The following is a 21402-nucleotide window of genomic DNA, read 5'->3' as shown; positions in this document are numbered from 1 at the left end:
AATCCAGCATTTCTTTTCAAGTACTGTATTCCCCACTTAATACTTTGAACATCAACATTAGTATTTTAAGTGGGGTATTACATTCCACCTTTAGCATCTATCACTCAGTGACAGTGGCAAAGCCTCATAATATGTGCGAATATGTCAGTTTCTCTTGATAATGCTCTAAAAAAAGCTGTCTTATCTGCAGTACAGCCTGTGGCGGTCATAAAGTATCTCTTTACTAGGCAATGATATCATTTAATGTACCACACAATAGTCCATTGTTTTACATTTAGTTTTTACACTTGTTTTCTTTACTTTTTATATAAAATTCACTCATCTATTTATTCTTTCTGCTTTTTCTTCTAGAAAACATAGCTTCCACACCCTGTAGCTCCCTTTGAAACTACTCAAGACTTATGGAATTCTCACTTTCAAAAACAAAGAAAAATAACAGTAATTATAATATGTTTAAGAAAAGTAGCATAAATCTTTTCTGGTTTCTTTTCATACACACACCCTGTATATCACAGCATGGCTCAAAATCAGATCACAATGCCAATGTAACTTCATTTCAGAGTAAAGCTGTATACAACATATTCAATGGATCAATGAGCCAATCTATAGATATTAAAAGTACATACTAAAGATTCATTGCTGAAACCGTGGAAGAACTAGAAATGTAATTTTATCAATGAACATGTTATTCAAATGCTCATAATTATTTTTACTCTAAAATATTTTTTTAACAAATGGGACAGGGTGGAGTGGTGGCTCTGTGGCTAAGGATCTGTGCCTGTGGCTGCAAGGTTGCTGGTTCAAATCCCACAGCTGGCAAAGGAATCCTACTCTGTTGGGCCCCTGAGCAAGGCCCTTAACCCCAACTGCTCCAGGGGTGCTGTACAATGGCAGACCCTGTGCTCTGACCCCAGGCTCTATCCCTGTCTGTGTGTGTCTCATGGAGAGCAAGTTGGGGTATGCAGAAAGATAATTCCTAATGCAAGAAATTGTAAAGGGTTAATAAAGTGATATTATTATTATTAACGTGAATTCTGATGTGTATATCTTTCTTAACTAACTCCCCAACACAAGGTAGATAATGTATAATTACATCATATTAAGGATCTGAAACATCCATAAAGATCTGAATTTGACTTTCATTCTCAGAAAAAAATGTAACATAATCCCCCTTCCACTCTTCTGACCATGTACTAAGAGGCTGGTGCTTTCAAGCCATATCATTCCAGGCTGTTGCTGTAACAAAGGTAGGTAAATTGCCCTGTCCTTCTTCCATATTAGCTGGAGTTTTCTTCCATATGAAACTGTAGTTGTTGCTTATTTTGTTGAACAGATTACATAATGCTTTGTAAAAACTAGAAAAAAAAATCCATTAAAATATTTGTTTACTCCTGTAAACTCTTGTAAAAACACTCTTCTTCAACAGAAAAAAATATGTTGTATTTTATGCGCCCACGTGTTTCTGTGCTGCTTGAGATTACATTTTTAATCTTTCTGAACTGATGCAAAACTCATATCTGAGAGACAGTTTACTCAGGCTTTCCTTTAAAAAAGAAAAGTCAAGGGAAGAATGAATGAGTGAATGAGGAGTAAAAGTTATGACTATTTTATCCCAGTTATCTCCCAATGTCACCAAACTTTCATGCAACTTTGTGATGATGCTTTTAAAACTTTTCATATCAATTCTTCAGCAAAACCGAAGAAAAAGTCTTCAGTAAAAATGATGCAATTTCTACAAATTATACAAGTATACAAGGTATACAAGGTTAATTATTAAGAAAAGTCATGTATTAAATTTGAATTAGATTTCATTTCAGTAACATACTTTTTAGCAGTTTAGTGATCAGCATGTAAAACAAATACTTTTTTTCCATTCATTTAAAAAATACTTAAATTTAGTCTTCAATTAAAAATGCTGGGTAATTTATTCTCATAAAGGGCAACTTTAATTTAGGAAGCAATAAGTTGTTTTGATGGATGTGATTAATAGTTTATCTACAACAATAAGCATTAATTGATCATTGATATTGGTTGATAAAAAATATATAAAGTACAGAATACACCATACAGCTCTGAATATTTTAAAATGCCTGTAATATGGCTTTTAAATGAAAAGATTATAGAATGAATGTAACAATTATACAATTTTGCAATCAATTTTTTACCATTTATTCTTCAAAATCTTTTGAAAAGCAGAATTTAGTTCTGTTGTTTGCATTACATTTCAGTTAATTACTATTGTTTACTATTACTATTGTTTGAAATAAAATTATTTTGCAGATTTTTACTATACAATTTAAAACATGGAAAAAGAAAGGTTTTTATTTCTAAGTTTCGAAAATCTTTGGATATTTACAACCTGGATCGGTGTCATTTGAATATAAGATGGAGCAAAAAAGAAAAAAGGTTTATTGAAAAGTAAAAATAAATGATGATGTTGATGATGATTACATTTCAACACTAAATAACCGATTTCTTATATGTTTAATATTGTTTCTCAAAATGTATGTAAATACTGATTTAATTACAGTAAACCTCAGATCATGTGATCCAGATAATTACATAGATAAGACCATGAAGCATTGGATCGTTTACTGTGTAGTTATAATGTGTTAGACTGGTCTTGGTGACATATACTGTAGAAAGGTGACATAATGGGTTTACTGTATACTAATTTTGAGCACCTTAGTAATGGGCTGCAATAGGCCTGTTGTTGGAAAGATGTTAACACAAAAATGGGTACAGAAAATCAAAGTATCTTTAAGCATTGATCTTACCATGATCTTTTAGTGACATAAAACAGAAAGGCTTTTACTAAACATGACTAACTGCTCAGAAGATGAGAATTGTATCCAGGGGCCAGAGGTTATTAAAATAACTTCTGAATAGATACTCGTCCCTTGCTGTGCCCAAGGTTTAGCGGTCCTTGTTAGAATACAATATACACAGGCACAATCAGATATGGTTGTCTGCTTTAGTTAATCATTAACGCCTGAATCTGCTCCCCGTGTTTTGCAAATGATAAATCTTATTCACCACTGTGACGTTGCCTTTAGTTTTAATTAGGACTGAAGGCAGTGTCGTTTTCGTAGTAAAAGCTAATGGATCAAAGCAAAACGTTGTTATTTGTCACCAGCTTTTATTCTGATATTAACGTTGTGCCAACAAAAAGGCGTGTTCCTTAGATTTACTTTAAATTTCTAATGTAAACACGAGTATCGAAAGGGTCAATGAAGTTAAACTGCCTTCCCAGGTTAGATGGACTCGGTACAGCTTAGAATGACATCTTCTTTAACACGGGAAACCTGCGATACCACCGGGTCTGGGGAGCAAACCATTATAGTCGAGATATTGCAGAAATTTTAAGTTTGGGATGCCAAGGACTGTATTGTTTTGGAATGAGTCCACTGCAACAATATTAAGGATCTTCATCATCGCTGTTTTGAACGAAATATTTCTATTCTATTCCTTTTTTTTTACCATATTTATTTAAAAAATGCCAACGAAAAGAAGTTCTGACTGCTCAAACGGCGAGGACCCTTTCCATCACCTGCAACCGCCCCCGAAGATCCACTGTAGAACAGAAGAGGAGCCCTATTTGACTCTCCTGGGCGATGAAAAGGAGCCCAGTCGAGATTTAACAACTAGTTCCGTTTCGAAGTTTGAAGAGGAAGACGAGGATTTAGGGATTAAGTCAGGTGAGGGTTACAAATTGATTTTGTCTGCTTTAGGAGGCATTCAGACGGTACTAATGAGCAATATTTGGATTCAATTAATTTTCTTTATAAATGTCTGGTAGAAATCGATGACTGCAATGAAACGCCTTCTTCTGAAGAGGATCTCGAGTCGACGGAAAGCAGAAAAAATTTGGTTTTCAAACGGTCCATTCAGAAGAAAAGTATTACTCAGATTATCAAAGACAAGAAAAAACAGACACAGCTGACTTTACAGTGGTATGTTTAAAGACGTTCTAACATATTTTTTAGCTAATAATATTACAATTTTGCAAAACTAGATGAAAAGTTGGAAATGATTTATCTCAGAAACCTGTGAAGATCTTTCAAATAACCCATCGATACACGAAGACATGCATAACCTGACATTTCTGTTTCAGCACTAAAACTTTGATTTTTTGGTTCATATTTACATTTTAAACACCAAGAAGGATTTATCGTTTTAAAGAGATTTTTAATTATGTGTTTCTTTTTCTAGGCTTGAAGAAAACTATATCGTATGTGAAGGAGTGTGTTTGCCAAGATGCATCTTGTATGCTCATTACTTAGATTTCTGCAGGAAAGAAAAACTAGACCCTGCCTGCGCCGCGACATTTGGGAAGGTGAAATACGTTCCGTCTGCTCATATTATATTAATTAATAATTATATATTATCAATATTATTAATTATATATATTGCACTTCTAACGTCGTCATGAAATTTCACTGAAAATGCTTTACGAAAATTTTTCGAAAGAAAAAGTCGTCACATTCATACAAAAGATCGATTTGGAGATGCACATACAAATTGGAGTGCGAATATGTCAAGATTGTGTTAATGCTAGAGACATTGTGCACTGTAACATTGTTGCATTTGATGTTGTGCAACAAATATAAACAGGCCAACACATAGACAGCCTTTATTCCTATACTTATTTTCATTAAATTATTCAGATCCACTGCAAAAATCCTTTGCCTGTGATTTATAGTGATCATTAATATTTACAGTGCATCTGTTATGACATACTTTGAACGTCACGTGTTCGCCATTTTTTGAACAATTGATTGTATTTAAAAAAAATCCTTTAATGTGTGATGATACATGAATGTAAAACTTAATATTTACTAATCATTCCTATAATTAAAAAAGCTAAAAGCAGAACTTTAAGCACAGTCAACAATTACTTGCTGGACCTATAGCCAATGAAGGGAATTAATTTGTGCTTTATACCTCGACTTTCTAAAATGTTTTATTTTCTCATGCAAGTTACAGTAAAGTTATGGGACATTACAGTTAAACTCTGGTTTTTATTTCCAGACTATTCGACAAAAATTTCCTCTTCTTACTACAAGGAGACTTGGGACTAGAGGCCACTCAAAGTAAGGACAGATTGAAATGCAGCACCTACTTCATATTAATTTTACAATGCAATGCATCCTTTTTAAATAAAGATATGATATTATTACAGTCATTAATGGTTAAGTAAGATGAATATCAGGAATGCTGATATTAAAAGTAATGAATATTTTTAAAATAGGCATGTAGGACCCCAGTTATCAACTTCCCTGAGCTTTGTGAATTATTTTGTTAAAATGAGAAGTGCACTTTCTTCAAGAAGAAAGAGGTTTTAATTTTGTACTGAAGTTTCCTGAATGTGTTAGGAACAGTGATACAATTTTCTTTCTTATTTATTATCTTTCTAATGGTGCAAATAATAGAATCACTTCAGGAACTTCAGTATGCAGTTTATGCTTTTTAAAAACTACTTAAATGTATTTGCCTTCGTATTGGAAGTGTAACATATGTTGTGTTTAATGAGATGGTGTGTTATAGGGCCTTATAAGGGTCTAATTGTTAAACAGAGAATACATTATTTAGAGTTCAAAATTAATTACAATATTTGCATTAGCCAGAATTTAGTAAAATGTATATTAAAAGTTTGTTATATTTTCATCAATTTAGTCATTGCATAGAGGGAAACATTTCCAAAGCTTTCCAAAGCATGTTATTTAAGTAGCATAATAAAATATATACAATTCAGTGCTTAATTGTTGGTTTTAAAAGCTTATATTCTGTGTATAGATTATATGTAGTAGTGGCTTTAACATAAAGTTAAATTGGCTCGTTGCTTCTTTTTAAAAATGTCTAGTAATAGTACAGTGCTTATACTGTAAACTAACAATTTAGAATTTGCAGTATACATTCTGAATATCAAGGAATAAGAAAAACCTTCCAGTCATAAAATGTTTTCATAGTTTTGGTGGTCAGAAAAGTGTTACAGTTCCTTAATCCTTAAGTAAACTCCCCAGTATTTGAACAGCCGTCAGTGCCTACTATTTTTGAGGTTTCCGTTGTAGTTAGGAGAAAAAGTGTTTTTGTTTTGTTTCCACAACAAAATACAATGATCCTTTTTTAATGTCATACAGATATCATTATTATGGAATTGGGATTAAAGAAAGCAGTGCGTACTACCACTCCGTGTACTCAGGAAAAGGTTTGACGAGGTAAGTTCACGCATTGAATACCAACTGTCCTTTTTTCTCTTTTTATTATTGCTGTTATCAGTATAGCCTTCTTTATTAGTCAACCGCTTGATAGCATAAATGGTATTTGTCTTAGGAGAAGCAGGCCGGAAAAGTGCATCACATGCTGTCCAGTGTACCAAACAAAGAGCAATCTGTTTCCATGCTATAAATTAAATCTGCGTTCATCTTTCCTGAGTAAAAGATACTATATTTCATTTTAATAATAATATCTTGATTCTTATTTACCAAGAAATATTTGTTTGGGAAAAGTATTTTTCTCATACCCTAGAACTAACATATACAAATACAGTAAAAGGGAGAGTATATTGTGTATAAAACTATTTGTTGCATAATAAAAAATTGAAAAGACTAAAATAAACTGGATCATCGGTAGTTTTCTTAACAAAAAGTAAACACAAATATAAAATGACTTCCAGATGCATACCCTTAAACAGAAACATCACATAATTGAAAGATTTTTTGGGTTAGATAATGTGTCTTTTTTAAAACAATTACAAAAGTGTTCTAGTGTCATCATTATATCATTGCTCAGAACAAAGTCATATTTAACATAAATCCTTAAACAAAATCTGGAAAACATGAAGGCCACATTTATTTGCTCCTTTTGATCTTGTTTTAAATAAAAATAGCAAAAACAATTCCAGAATAACATCCTAAAATTGCGGCTTTATAGAGGCCTCTGAAGGTTCGCTGTTTCTCTGGGGTGTGAAAGAAGGTAACACATGGAAGAGATTCAGAAGCAGCACCCATCTCAGCCAACCTGCAGCTCCTATAGCAAATCACCCGTAATGGCTACAAGGATATTCTGTTTTTATTGTATTCAGCATTCTGCACTACTTGTATATACAGAATTACATACACCATGGACATATAGCAGCTCTATTCATATTGAGTTTTGTTCCATTTCTATTACATTATTATCCGTTATTATGTAATCTTATTTTCATAACCTTAATTTGTGATTTTTGTGATTTTTTTTATTTTTGTGATTCTTGTTTTTTGTGAGCTCGCAGAAAAGACATTTCATTGCCAGCAACTACCGCTGCACGCTGTATTGTTGTGCATTTGAGAAATAAACTTTGATTTGATTTGATGGTTAAGGTCCATCAGCTCTCCAAAGACTGCAGGCAAATGCGCATTGATATCCACTAACTGCGAGATGGCTATAAAAGAATCCACTTAAAGCTGAATCTACGTTGTAGTGTCCATTGTTAGGAAATATAAATTTACTGGTATAATGGCAACCCTGCCATGAAGAGAAAGCAGGTTTTTCGTGCTACCATGATCTGTGAGACACGTGGTTCAGGAGACTGTAAATCAGGCAACAGTTGAAGATCTCCAACACAAATTGGTGTCTTCAAGAAACATGCATTAATAGAACAATCATGGCTGGGTTGCAAGGGATAGGTCTCTTTTGTGGCAGAAGTCTCTTTATTGACAAAAAGTCCAATATTTTCCAGTCTTTGAATGACAATTAGAACCATGACATGGTCAAGCGAAACAAAATTTGAGCTTTTTGAACATGCTCTTGGGGCAGCATGCCGGTGCAGTTATTTCATCTGGGTTCTCCAGTTTCCTCCCACAGCCCAAAGATTTATTGGTAGATTAAATGGCTTCTAGGAAGAAAAGTGGCCTTGGAGTGAGAGTGTGTATATTTAGGACTCTGTGTGTGCCCTGCGATGGATTGTTGTCTTGTCCAGGGTGAATCCTGCCTTGCACCCATTGCTTGCCGGGATAGGCTCCAGCTTCTCTGCGTCCCTGAATTGGATATAGCAGGGAGAAAATGGTTGGAATGTGCTTACATTGAGACAACATCCACAGTGACAGTGGGGGAGGGGGGGTTCTGTCGTGTTTTATGGTTTTTCTGCTTTTACTGGCCCTGTATTCATTGTTAAAACAGGGAAAATTGGGGAAATCATGAATACCAACATGCACCAGGACATGAGTGGCTAAACACTTGGTTCCTTCTGCCAAGAAACTCAAGCTTAGGCAAAAATAGTATAACAGTGATTCAAACCATACAGTGCATTGGGTGTCAGTGCTTAGCTAAGCTGAACACAAAATAAATGTTCTTCGGAACTTTAATCTGTAGACTTCGTCCATCGTTTGTGGATTGAAATCAACTCTGCCTAGAGAAACAGACAAGAATCTCCCATCAGAAGTGCAAAAACCTTATAGAACACAACAGGGGGTGTCTTGTCAGTGTAATCCATAACTAAGAGAAGGATTGAGAAAGGAGTTTTTAACTAGGTTTTATTTAAAGGTTTACTAATAGATGTGAATAAGTGTGACTCCTATGTTTTCTGGACTTGAATTATGAAAAATGTGGTTTTTCTCTGTGTGATGCTACTGTATTATGTTTGCAGTATGACTTTTTTCAGCAGGACACATTATCCAATCTGCAGATCTTTCTGTTATATGATACTTTTTGTTCTAACTTGAGGTATGAATAAATACAAAGGGCACATGAGTTACTCTTCAAAATGTTACTTTGTCACCATCTGTAGTTTTTTTTATTTTAGATTTTCTGGAAGCAAGCTAAAGAATGAGGTAAGATTACTGTTTTTGAATTATGACACTGTACAGTACATGTAGGTTTAATTTTAGTCAAAGAAGTGTAAATTAAGAATATGTTGATTGTTTATGGTGTTAGTGCTTTTTGGGGGGAAATTTCACACTATGGTTACAGAGCTCCTTGAGGAATCATCCTTCATTTTCTTGATCTAGTTTGTAGCCTCACAAAGTGAAAGTGTCTCCCATTGACATTACTAGTGTATGAAGTTTAGGACAAAGGCAGTTAAAGAGGGTTAATTTCTACTTATAGACCAGTCCTGAAGTGGTAAGAGTGGGGAAACTATAAATAAGTAATGAAGTTGTCAAATGTGGTTGCTAACATTCATAGGATAATGCTTAGCTGTTTTCTCATTCGTACAAGTTTAATTACTAGTGCTTTTTACTTTTTGATGCAATGTTTCTGTTCATTTTTTCAGCATATGATTTATATTAACATTTTAATTAACATACACGTGATCATGTAGTGAACCCAGTATCTAATAAAGTACTTTAATAAAGTGTATACTTACACTTGCAAGGATTTTTAATTACTGATACATGTATCTCAGTTTCTCCAGTTGTTTTGATTTGGTTTAAGATATGAATTGTTTGGAAACCAGTGATGGAGATTCAGGTGCATGAGGTCAGCATACTGTAGCTGTGTGCATCTGCTACCTTGTGGAATATTTGGTGAGAGACACCAATTTACATTCAAACCCATGGATGTTTTTTATGTCATGGCACAGTATAAAATTGTAAGACTGAGACATAAACAGTAGCTTTTAAAGTGTTTTTGTAGCTTTGCAAAAAAACCCGTTCTATTCACAAGCCTCCTCCATAACTTTGGTGTTAATTATATCCGAAGAGTAGTCTTTTCCACATACACACATTTTCATAGCAACTTACGTGAAGATGGCAATTTATATATCCAGAGAAGGATGTTAGAAAATGAATTGCAGAGCCTTTTTGGAATCCACTGGGATGAAAAACATCTAAATAAATGCAGGAATTTGATAAACATTGTCTCTGCATGCTCCAGAATCACTGCAAGTACGTGTTATGTGCTGGGTACCTGGGGGACGGACCTCTGTTGGGGTTTGAGGGAGCAAAGGCGGGTAGACACAGACCAACCAGAGAACAAGGCGTGAGCAGAGCACTGACAGAGCCTAAGCAAAGCACACAGGGTGGCAGCAGTGGTGTGCGCACACTGGGGGCCAGGCTAAGTGGTCTGAGCACTGAGGCTGCGAAGAGTACCACACCATCCTAAGCAGCAAGAGGGATCCGTGAGAACTGTGGGGTTACAGCAAAGCGAGGGTCAGATCCAGCGAATCTCAGTGACATAGCACAAGGGGAAAATCCGAAAAAAGTCACAGACCAAGGAAACATCGAGAAAGCCACAGACATGGGAAGAACCTGGGAGCAGATCTAGAAAGGGCAGGTTGGAAATCCAAACATGTCACGAGTTGGGGAACACAGGAACAGGAGACAGCAACACAGAAACACAGGAACAAGAGCAGCAAACTAGGTAACATGGAAACGGGAAGAACAAGGCTCAGAAACAGAATCATAAAACCACTGTATGCCAGTGTCATGAACAGTTCTTTCCAGGCCCTATGCGGACGACACAATCCGGAAGGTGAAGAAACAATAGGGAAAATTTCATGCAGGAGAGGGTATGGAGACAGGGGGGCGTGTCCAAGGTGAGCAGGTGTCCAGGGGAAGTGAGTCCAGGGCGAGCAATCCAAGTGTATATCCAAAGGGGAAATCCAATACGGGAGGCAGAGTCCAAGACCAGGGGATCCATCCAAAGGAACTTAAAACAAGAACCGGGTTGGAACCGGCGGGGCAGGGAATCAGGAACAGGAAACTAAAACCATGACGGAGCCAGACGCGGCAGGACCCCGGGCTCTCACGAAACGGGATTCACTGAGAAGCCTCGGGCAAACGCCTGCGTCTGGCTTTAAAGGTGGAACTAAAGAGGGGCTGGAATAAGGAAGAGGTGTAAGCAATGGGGGAAAACGAGGAAGGGCTGGAGCGCCCTTAAGAGGGGGAGTAGCGATCGTGACAGCCAGATTCCCGAGTGCACTCTGACCTGATGTCAAGTAGCCTGCTCTGTCTAAGGCTGGGGATGCTCCTAGTCATACACAGGTGATCAAGCTTTCTGTCTGATTATACGTCCATGGTAACCAGTGTTGACAGGAGAGTGGAGGTGTGGCAGGTTACCATGGTAACACCAGCCTTACCCGCAGTGATGGAGCCGGTGACAGAAGTGGCAGTACCACTTTGGGGTTAAAGCAGAATTGGATACCGTTTCTGAATTTCAAAATTCTGATAAACTTGTGTAATTTATTTCATCTTCAAATAAAAACTTTAGATATTGCTAAGTTTTCACTTTACCAAAAGTAAAAATATGACGTGATACTGTATATGGACAGGAGGTACAATATTTGTCTTGAGCTGATAATAATAATGAACTATGGAAAATGAATATAGAGAATTGCAAATATATGTTGTAGAGTATATGTAGAGTATAAAGAGGTTTCACATTATAATCGATACATTCTCCAAGGATTTTAAAATACACTGTTGTTCATCCATCCATTTTCTTAACTGCTTTATCCAGTACAGAGTTGAGTGAGAACCTGAGCCTATCCTGGCAAGCAGCGGGCACAGGACACCCTGAATCCATGGCAGGCCAGACCCGAACATAGACACATGTACACACTCACACCAGGGCTAAACACCATGTCCTCTGGTTCCTGTTTCCCTGCTGAGTCTAAAGATGTTGAGTTTTAATACTTTAATCAGAACTTCTCCTAGTCTGTTCAAGCTTCAGTGTAGTACATTCCTTTGAGTCTGTGAATGTACTTGGTGGCTTTCCTCGGACTGATTTCCATAACTGTATTTCTAAATAAGGTGTTAATTGGGCATTGTACAATTACTATATAATATTCATTGATTTCAATTTTGTACTTTTGTACTTTTTGTTTTTTTACTTTTGTACCAAGTGTTTTAGAATTAATCTTTTATGAAGAACCCTATCTAACACCTTCTGAAACAAACATTAAAACAGGAAATGTGTTTAATTAGTTGGGTGTTCATTTTTTGTAGTGGTAAAGATGTTGAACATCCTACCTGACAATAACAACAAAAAGAAAGGAGTAAGCACATTTGCCCCTTGGCGTCTAAATTACTGAATGCTTATATAAATGGCATTAGCTGTCTGAAGCACAATGAAATCTTTCTATACTCATTATGTTACCAGTACTGAAAGGAGGTAGGGCATTAATTTCATTAGTGTTTTTTAAAGGGATGGCTTTTGAATCGTTTGGTAGCACTAATGGATTTACATTAATTTGCCTGACTGAAGCAGCATTCTTTTTGAATGTGCATTACCGTGCAACATTTAGTTTTGTACCATCTGGTTCTAATGCCCATTTAACATTAAGTTAATGGTTGCAATATTATCTGCATAATTACTCATACTGTTTGTAATTATAGGCTAATTTACTGATAAAATGAACAAATGCAGGCGGCAAGGTTGTTAGTTAGTACTTTTGCCTTGCAGCACTAGGGCCCTGGGTGCTACCTGTGTGCAGTTTGTGTGTTCTCCCTGTGGCGGTGTGGGTTTCTGCCAGGTGCTCTGGGACTGGCATCCCATCCAGGCTGTATGCTGTCTTGCACCTGTTGCTTGCCAGGATAGGCTCTGGCTCCCCTGCAACGCTGTATTGGATAAAGTGCTTATAAAATGGATGGATGAATATGCCGTTCTTAAATTGTTTTGTTTTTCTTTTCCTACTAAATATGAGGCTCAAGAATTTCTAAATTCTGATAAAATTAATAAATTCCATAGCCGAGCACCTTCAACACTCAAATTCCTTTGTCCGAGCTCTCTTCATTGATTTTAACTCTGCTTTTAAAACCATGCAAATGCGTATTCTTTTACAACATCTTTTTGAGTTGAATGTGAATGGGAATGTTATACGCTGGATCAAAGATTTCCTTACAGATCGACCTCAAGAGAGTCCACATGCATGGTGTATCCTCAGACGAATTGGTTTTAAATAGAGGTGCTCCCCAGGGTTGTATTGTCTCTTCTGTTCTCAATAAATACTAATGAGATGCAGATTCAGAATAGCACAGCCAGTCTGATTAAATATGCAGATCAGTTAGAGGACCAACCTCTAAGTGAGCAAACTTACTTTAAAAACATCAGTATCCTGAAACTGGTGCCAATCCAGCACATTGGAAATTAAACCAAAACTAAAGAGCTTCTTTTCAATGCTAAAACTGATGGAGGGCAATCTTTGCAGACAGTAGTGCTCAATGGTCAGTCTGTGGAGATTTTTTTTTAATATCTGGAAACATATTGATCAGTGGCCGTTTTTAATTCAAAGACTCAAGAACTTTCATGTTAGTCAAAATATCCTAGAGGTGGCATATAAAAGCCTAGTTGAGAGCATCCTGGCATTTAACATGATGTTTGGTATAGAAACCTGGGGCTGAAAATCAAAACCAAACTGTCCAGGATTGTGAAAATGGCAGGAACAATAATTGGGAAACATCAGCTCAGCTCTGCAATTTATATCATAATAAGAGTTTTCAGAATGGCAAGGAACATCACAGCTGATTCCACACACCACCTCCATTCTCAATTCATAATACTCCCATCAGGGAAATGGTATAGGCTACCAAATTCAAATAAAAACATTTATAAGAAGTCTTACAATAAACTACTACAAAATCTACAATAAAACTACTCAATAAAGATATGTGAATGTAGTCCCCCCCTACCTATTTATTTATGTATCACATACTGTTGTTGTGATTTCATGTCAATTTATGTGACTTTATGTTTTGCTTGTGTGTTTTGTGCATCTGTGGGAGAAGTTGACAAATTTCAACAGCAGTGGACAATAAAATATCAATCCATCTAAATCATGTTTGGACAGGCTCAGTGCCATTCGGTGCTAGACAGTGTAATGGTACATCATAGCCCCAAAGATTAAAGCAGCTTTGGTTTAAACTAGCTCTTATTAAATGAAATGATCTTGTTAGCTTAACTGGCCAATTTAACGGCTTCTCTCAGCTGTTTTAAAGAGGCTTAGAAGATCTGTCGACATATTTGGCTTCCAAGATCAGGATTGGATAGCAGTGTGTGCTCTACGGATGAAAAGTTCCTTTAAATGTTGAATTTCAATTGTTTTCTCTATGGCATTTTGCAGGGAGGGTTCACCCGCAAGTATTCCCTCAGCTCAAAGACAGGGACTCTACTCCCTGAATTTCCAAGTGCTCAACATCTGCTGCTTCAAGGGTCCATTTCTAAAGAAAAGGTATGCTTTAGAGTGATTTTACCCTGCTCATGCCTCCATTCAGAGAGGCATTATCAACCTTGTAATATTGGACAGGAATTCCAGTATTACATTATATAATTTGCTGTGTTCTTAGCAATGGCTTCACTGTTCTTCGAAAGGTCAATAGTCCCATTTTTCTTTACACACTAAGCTTATTTTGCCACTGTAGGACCTATGTACATAATGACTTAATATATATTTTTTTCAAAAATAGGTTGACACGCTTATCATGATGTACAAAACCCATTGCCAGTGCATCTTGGACAATGCAATAAATGGCAACTTTGAAGAGGTAAGTATCACAAAAAATATTCACTCCTTTCTTATTGTCATTGAAGGAGAGCTCCTTATTCTAGTTTTTCTGTTTCAGATACAGAATTTCTTGCTTCATTTCTGGCAGGGAATGCCAGATCACCTCTTACCTCTATTGGACAATCCCATTATTGTTGACATTTTTTGTGTCTGTGACTCAATACTGTATAAAGTAAGTATTTACTTCATCTTTAAATCCAATGGATTTTGTGGTGCCTTTTTTAAAAAAAAAAAGCCTAAAACTTAGGTCATATTTTGTGTTTTATAGGTATTGACAGATGTCCTAATTCCTGCTACAATGCAGGAGATGCCAGAAAGGTAAAATGTAGTACAGTACATCCTTTTATATCTGCTGTTATGTTTATTTAAAACACTATTGAATGCAGAGGCAATATTGCTTTTTTCTTTGGGTTGTTGTGGGTCTGTAGCCATGTTGTAGCTGGCATTGCTAAGGCAATGTTAATTGGTATTACTAATGTGTGTTTTGTAAAAGGTAAATTATAAACAAAGGTAAATAATGGGTCAGATTTTAAATGCTTCACAAATGGCAAATATCAAATATGTCAATGAATAAATTAAGAATTATTTCACTTAGGTTGCACTGTAAAGTAGGAAATCAAGAGTTTTGTGTTAATCTTGATGTGGCTTTATTCTTTTTCTATAACTTTTCCATTTGACAGAAAGGCAAGCAGATCTAGTTAAAAAATGTCTTGATATGACCATTAAAAATGGTACTGTCTGAAATCTAAATTGATCACGTGTTGATTTGTTTTGTCTGTGTCAGCCTGCTCGCTGAAATCAGGAATTTTGCAAAACACTGGGAACACTGGATGGTCTCGTCTTTTGAAAATCTTCCAGAGACCCTCCCTGAGAAAAAGCTGCCTATCGCACGCAGATTTGTGTCCTCCTTAAAACGCCAGACATCATTTTTGCATCTTGCACAGGTTGTAAATTAGACCTAATCCAATTGAAAAAAGAAATATTGTTTGAAATGATTAAAAAGAGTAGAACAGGACTTTCACTTGGCCTGTAAACCTGATTCCAAGAGGGATCCAGTCATATCAGTCATATCTCTATTTTTTAAAGTTATGTACTTCCTAGACTCCGCTGGTATTAATTACAATTCAGATTAATAGGCTGGATTTGACACCACATCACAACTGCATGTTCTCTTAAGTATTTTATTTTAATCCTTCATTTATTGTGTAAATAAATCGTTGTGTATTTGCTGTTTTCATGTTTCTGTCAGATTGCCAGACCAGCTTTGTTTGACCAGAATATTGTGAACTCAATGGTGTGTGACATAGAAAAGGTGGATTTAAACAGCATTGGTTCACAAGCCTTTCTCACTGTGTCCAGCAGCAGTGACCAAGACTCAGACCTGTACTCAGAATGTAAGTTAAGGGAGCTTTTAAAATTATTCACTAGACATTATTTTAGTATTTCTGTTCAGGTAAAAATAGTACTTCAATGAACATTTTTTTCACTTAATGGCAGTAACAAATATGTCTGCTGTCCATTGTTCTCTGAGCTCTAGGGAATGTTCCTTTTTAAACAAAAAGTGTGGATGACATTTTATCCTGCATTTTCAAATGACTTACAAAACAAGGAAAATAAAAAAATGTTAACTAATAGCTAGGAGAAGCAGAATAATTCACACATAGCAGTAGCTCATTTAGATATTTCCTTATTGAAAATGCATGTACTGTACAGTATATGAAGGTGCATGTATATCTTTGTGTACTGTATACAGTATATATATATACTGCTTGCTGAGTAAATGAGGCTGGAAAAGAAAGCTAAGAAAAAGTAGATGTTATTTTTTAAAGTATATTATTAAAAAATAAATACATACAGTTTAAGGTAGATATTCTAAGTAGGTTCTACTGTTTCTCAAAAAAAAGAGAAATGCAAAATGTTTCAAAGAGCACTGTTCTATTTTGACCTATTTATTAGATTCCATTGAGCAAAAGATGTCTTCTTGAGGAAATGTGTAATTATGTATAATTTAGAACAATAGGCCTTTTCTATATACTATATACCTACATATATATCAAATAATCATTTTCTGAAACAAAGATAAAACTTTGTTGCATTATAAGTAAATGTGATATCATTATAAATCTCTGAAAACAAAATTCCTTGTGCTTTCCTTCATACATACTAGATGACTCTATTACAGTGTTTCAAGAGCTGAAGGAACTTCTTAAGAAAAATGCGACTGTGGAATCGTTCATTGAATGGCTGGACACTGTGGTGGAACACAGAGTTATCAAGGTATTCTTTCTTTACGTGTGTTTTTCAAAGGCTTAAAATGTTGGTAATTTTATTTATGTTACCATTTCCTCCTCTATTTGTAGCCAAGTAAACAAAACGGACGATCTTTAAAAAAGAGAGCTCAAGATTTCCTTTTAAAATGGAGCTTTTTTGGGGCAAGAGTGATGCACAACCTCACCTTGAATAATGCAACAAGTTTTGGTAAGGAAAAGCCTCACATTCCTTTTTCACCTTCCTCTGTCTAGGTTTAACTTACTGGAAGGTATGGTATTGGTAACTTTGTAAACACAAATTGTCACCAGAATATTATTGTTTCATTTATTTTGAATTTTTTTGTCGTGTATCTCATTGGAAGCGTTTTCCATAAAAAGACAGACATTTGAAAGTAATAGGATCTATAAACAAAAAGCTATACATCTTTTTCTTTATGGTGGTTTAATTAACTTACAAGCACTGCTTAGAAAGTAAAATATATGTGCATTTGTTTAAGCATGCATAAACAAGCAAGAAAAATTAAATATTAAAAATGTTACACTTTATTATGTCATGGTAAAACACAATCTGCTGTGGCCTCAGGTTTATGTGTAAAATAACTTCATGAGCAATAAAATGAAATGACCTGTCCCAAATAAGCAAACTCTTATCAGCTTCTTGTGTGTTCTGGTTTGGAAAGAGAGAGGCTCTCCCACTTTCATCTGAACTGCCCTTTGGTGTCGTTGCCAAACACTCTGAAAAGCTATCGAGCAAACTGATAGGTCAAACAGTGGGCAGAGATTAAAGACTAGAGGAGTTTCAACAATTGTGGATTGTTTGAATGGGAACTGACAGCAAATCACTTGATGTCTTGGTAATTCTTTGTGTGTTTGGAGTTGTATTAGTGAAGTGTAAGAGATGGTCACCAAGATAATGTTCTCTCTGCCTGTGACAGGTTCATTTCACTTGATCCGAATGCTGTTGGATGAGTATATCCTATTGGCTATTGAAACACAGTTCAACAATGACAAAGAACAAGAGCTCCAGAATCTGCTAGACAAGTATATGAGAAATGCCGGTAGTATACCTCTTCTGTATTAACTTGCGCTTTTACCAGCGAAGAGCTTAGTGGGATATGAATTATTGTTGATTATGAGCATATTATATAGAGACTTCTTTGAATTGTTTTATTATTTTATATAGTTTAAAGCCCTTATTTATTTTACTGACCATCACCTTTTATTTCTTTTGTCTGTTTTCAGCCTTTTTACCTGAACTCAGTACTGTGACTACTAGGAAATCTAGTAAAACATATGCATAAAAAAGACAAAGTTCCTGTGAAGCAGTGAAAAACTTTAAAAATGATTGCTAAGCCCTTTTTACTGATCTGAACACAGACTTGTGTAGTACAATAACAGGAGTTGAGTATTTCTAAGGACAAAAATGTACTAAAATCTTTTGTTCTTTTCAGATGCCAGCAAAGCAGCATTCACAGCATCTCCAAGCTCCTGCTTTTTAGCCAACCGTAATAAATCCAGCTCCATTTCCAACGACTCGTCTGTTAAAAGTGAATCGCTGTCAGAGCACACATACCTGGCTCTCACAGCCAGCCAGCACAGCATGAGCGCAAACATGGCCGTCTTCCCTAGTGGAGAATCAGACAGCCTGCAAATCCCAGGTACTCCACCACATGGTATCTGTTGGGAGCCAAAGGGTGGCTGCACCACAGAGAACAAACCTCAACTAGCAAAATGGAGAAGAAACATTTTACTGAACTGTCAAGATTTACATTTGTCACAGTGAGAAATTACTTTTGTTTTGATTTTTCACTCCCATTTAAGTGTGCTATTTCTGTTTACTATTTCACATTAAGAAGTGAACCAAGATTTTTTTTTTACTTTGAAGGTTTTAGCTAGTTTTAGGTGATACGCAATACTTATTCTCTTTGATGTAAATTATTGCTGCTATAATGAAACTTTTTTTTCTTTGCAGCTCTTTCTTTGTTGTCCATAAGTTACAAAGAGTTCAGGGTTATGTTTGAAACAGGATGATTAAAAATTTCCCAGTCATAGTTACATAAAGAGATCCTGGTGCCACAAAAACAGTTCCCTGGCTTCAACAGGACTGGCGTTTCTTTTTGATAAACCATACTGAAATAATAAAACCATTAGAGTTGATAATGTAATATGAATTCAGTGTTTTGTATGTAAATATTTCGGAGAGTTTAATGATGCATAGTGGGTTCATGTGTGTGAAAAGCAATTACAACAATTGAACAAGAGTAAAATAAAATCATTAGGTAATTACAATAATTCTAATAAAAATTAGGAAATATTGGACAAACGTGATAGTCATAGTATTGTATATCCTAATTCTGCAAATTGTACAACTAGAGCATTAATATTGAGATTTACATGTACAGTATCACTTTGTAACTTGTAGAGTTCTAAACATTGTCTTTCCTTCCTTTCCTTCCCTCCTTCCTTTAGGACAAATGGATCTTTCCCAGAGCAGTGGCCCTCTAATGACTCCCCCCATCTCTCCAGCGCTGGCGAACAGAGGGAGTGTGATAAATCAGGGTCCCATGGCAGGGAGAGCCCAGGGTGGCTGTACAACCTTACAGGCTCACAGCAGCTGCCCCTCGTTCTCTGATCCAATGTACCAGAACAATCCCAACTACTATGCTCAGAGCTCCGACTACCAGGCCTTGTTCCGGTCTCAGGCGCAGGCCCCTCCAGTGGTGTATCCCCATCGCGTGGACAGCAGTCGTTACCCGTCTTTCAGTGAACAGCAGCTGTCCAAGGACTATTTCAGCAGCAGCTGTGCTGTTTCACCTTACAACTCCAGGACCACATCAGGTTTTGGCTCCCCGCCAGATAGCAGTGCAGAGGCACAGAACCTCCAGCTTGTTAACTCGGGGAACTACAGTTTTATTGGAAACTCGCTGAGTGGAAGCTGTCAGGGAACATCCTATCCAGCTGCTGGACCAAATGGTGAGTGTTTTTTTTTGACAGATTTAGATCTAACTGCTTGTTGGCTTTTTATGTCAAAAGTGTCTTTGTAATATGAACTCCATCCTTTATGAGAGAATCTTTCTCTCTGGTTTCAGCTTTTTTTGGCCTAAAACTTTTCTTTTTATTGCATTTGCTCTGTGACTCCTGGAAGCTGAAAGAAGGATGTCTTATTCTTTTGGAATTTTGACATAACTATGCCCCTTCTGTCATGTCAAAATATTATGATAGCTGTGTATTTTTGTAGCACTCAATTGAAGTTTTGAGCTGCTCCCTCATTTTGTTTTGTTCACGACAATGAAACTGGATTTCTTAGGCTGCCGCCTTGAAGTGCGTTGTGAAATGATCTGAATTCTGCAGTCTTGCATATCTGAACCTTGGTTGAATAGCTTAAAGGCCTAATGAACGCTGCCTTCAAAGTTTAAATATTAACATTAACATTAATTTTCCAGGTTACTATGGAAACGGCAGTTATGACACTCAGAGGATCGGCACTATGAGAGACCAACATGTTTCTGTTATTAGCAGTGTAAGCACTATACGGTCAGTCCCAGCATACAATGATGTCCATGATCCTCTCAACATCTTAGATGACACTGGCAGGAAGACAACAAGCACTTTTTACACAGACTCCTCAGGATTAGTTTGCCGAGCTCCTCTAGGTGAGTAAATTGCGGCCAAGGATTACATTTTATTAATATTAATTTGTGCAATGAATGTTTCATGAGTAAAAAGAGAGCTCATATTTCAAAAGCCTTTTCTTTTTGCTTTGATGTGCCTTTGTGTCTTTCTGCTCATGTGCAATGCTGTTTTAAATCTCAAGGCACAAGCTTCAGTGGACATTGTTTTGCCAGGCATCTTGCTTTACAGAATTATATTAGTCTGATTGGTTGAAGGACTTCCTTGCAATCTGTATAAGTCGTAACCGACTTCATCCACCACTAAAATGCAGGCTATTCTCCACCTTTAGCATCAACACACTGCAGATGAGTAATGACTTTAGTCATAGGATCTCTCAGTGTTAGTCATAAGAGTGTCACAAAAACTTAAATGATTGAAGTCTGGATCACAGACTAATGTCTGAAACAAAGGATGGTATATAAAAACATCCCATTTTACTTGTGGAATTTTGAAATGACAGTTTTGTAATTATGAAGCATAGCTCCTGGTTTTAGGAGGTAAACTGGAAGACTTGACAGGTCTGATTTGCCTTCTCTGTTTGTTTTAATTTGTACACAGGTTCAAATATACCAAGTGCAATTCCTTCCTCTGGCTCCTCCCAATGCATGTATGGAACATCTGGCCAGTATCCCTCCCAGGATATAATGGCCTCTCAGAGGCAATCTTCTGAAGTCAGGGAAATGGTGCCGTCTCTTCCTCCCATCAATACAGTCTTCATGGGTACTGCAAGTGGGGGATCCTGACCCATCCAGGGAAACTGAACTAACCCCGGTTAGCGAAATACCTTTTTTTGGTTGGCACTCAGAAATAAAAATATCTTGTTTGCTGGAAGAATACCAGAAGAGGTTGCCTCAACTTCATCATCCAGTGATTTCACATGCTCCAAATGCAAAGTACCATGAAACACGACCGTACAATAAAATCAATTAAATAATTGCAATTAAGTTGTTAATTTTGACAAGGAGAGCTAGACAAAAAATC

At 36.4% G+C, this 21402-nt stretch overlaps 1 protein-coding gene across 1 annotated transcript; it reads left to right on the top strand.

The window, feature by feature from the left end:
* Window positions 1-3496: 3496 nt before the first annotated feature.
* On the top strand, window positions 3497-21164 carry rfx6 (regulatory factor X, 6). Its single transcript, XM_088908672.1, has 19 exons — window positions 3497-3698; window positions 3800-3953; window positions 4213-4336; window positions 5032-5093; window positions 6141-6218; window positions 8783-8810; window positions 14039-14146; window positions 14382-14459; window positions 14538-14651; window positions 14748-14797; window positions 15264-15423; window positions 15729-15873; window positions 16647-16756; window positions 16840-16957; window positions 17685-17807; window positions 18201-18407; window positions 19219-19722; window positions 20193-20402; window positions 20980-21164. The coding sequence occupies exons 1-19, from the start codon at window positions 3497-3499 to the stop codon at window positions 21162-21164; spliced, it is 2760 nt and encodes a 919-aa protein (XP_088764798.1).
* Window positions 21165-21402: the final 238 nt, after the last annotated feature.

This window comes from Atractosteus spatula, chromosome 2, assembly GCF_055471065.1.
Source record: "Atractosteus spatula isolate fAtrSpa1 chromosome 2, fAtrSpa1.hap1, whole genome shotgun sequence".
Classification (NCBI taxonomy): domain Eukaryota; kingdom Metazoa; phylum Chordata; class Actinopteri; order Semionotiformes; family Lepisosteidae; genus Atractosteus; species Atractosteus spatula.
Note: the sequence above shows the minus strand (reverse complement) of the source record. Positions and strands in the feature narration are given on the sequence as shown.

What these genes read in the sequence shown, in the direction of transcription:
- rfx6 (XM_088908672.1), top strand. Translation starts at nt 3,497, where the DNA reads ATGCCAACGAAAAGAAGTTCTGACTGCTCAAACGGCGAGGACCCTTTC. An exon ending in GCGCCGCGACATTTGGGAAG is followed by an intron (nt 4,337 to 5,031) that starts GTGAAATACGTT and finishes TTTTATTTCCAG; the next exon opens with ACTATTCGACAAAAATTTCC. An exon ending in TAAATGGCAACTTTGAAGAG is followed by an intron (nt 14,460 to 14,537) that starts GTAAGTATCACA and finishes TTTCTGTTTCAG; the next exon opens with ATACAGAATTTCTTGCTTCA.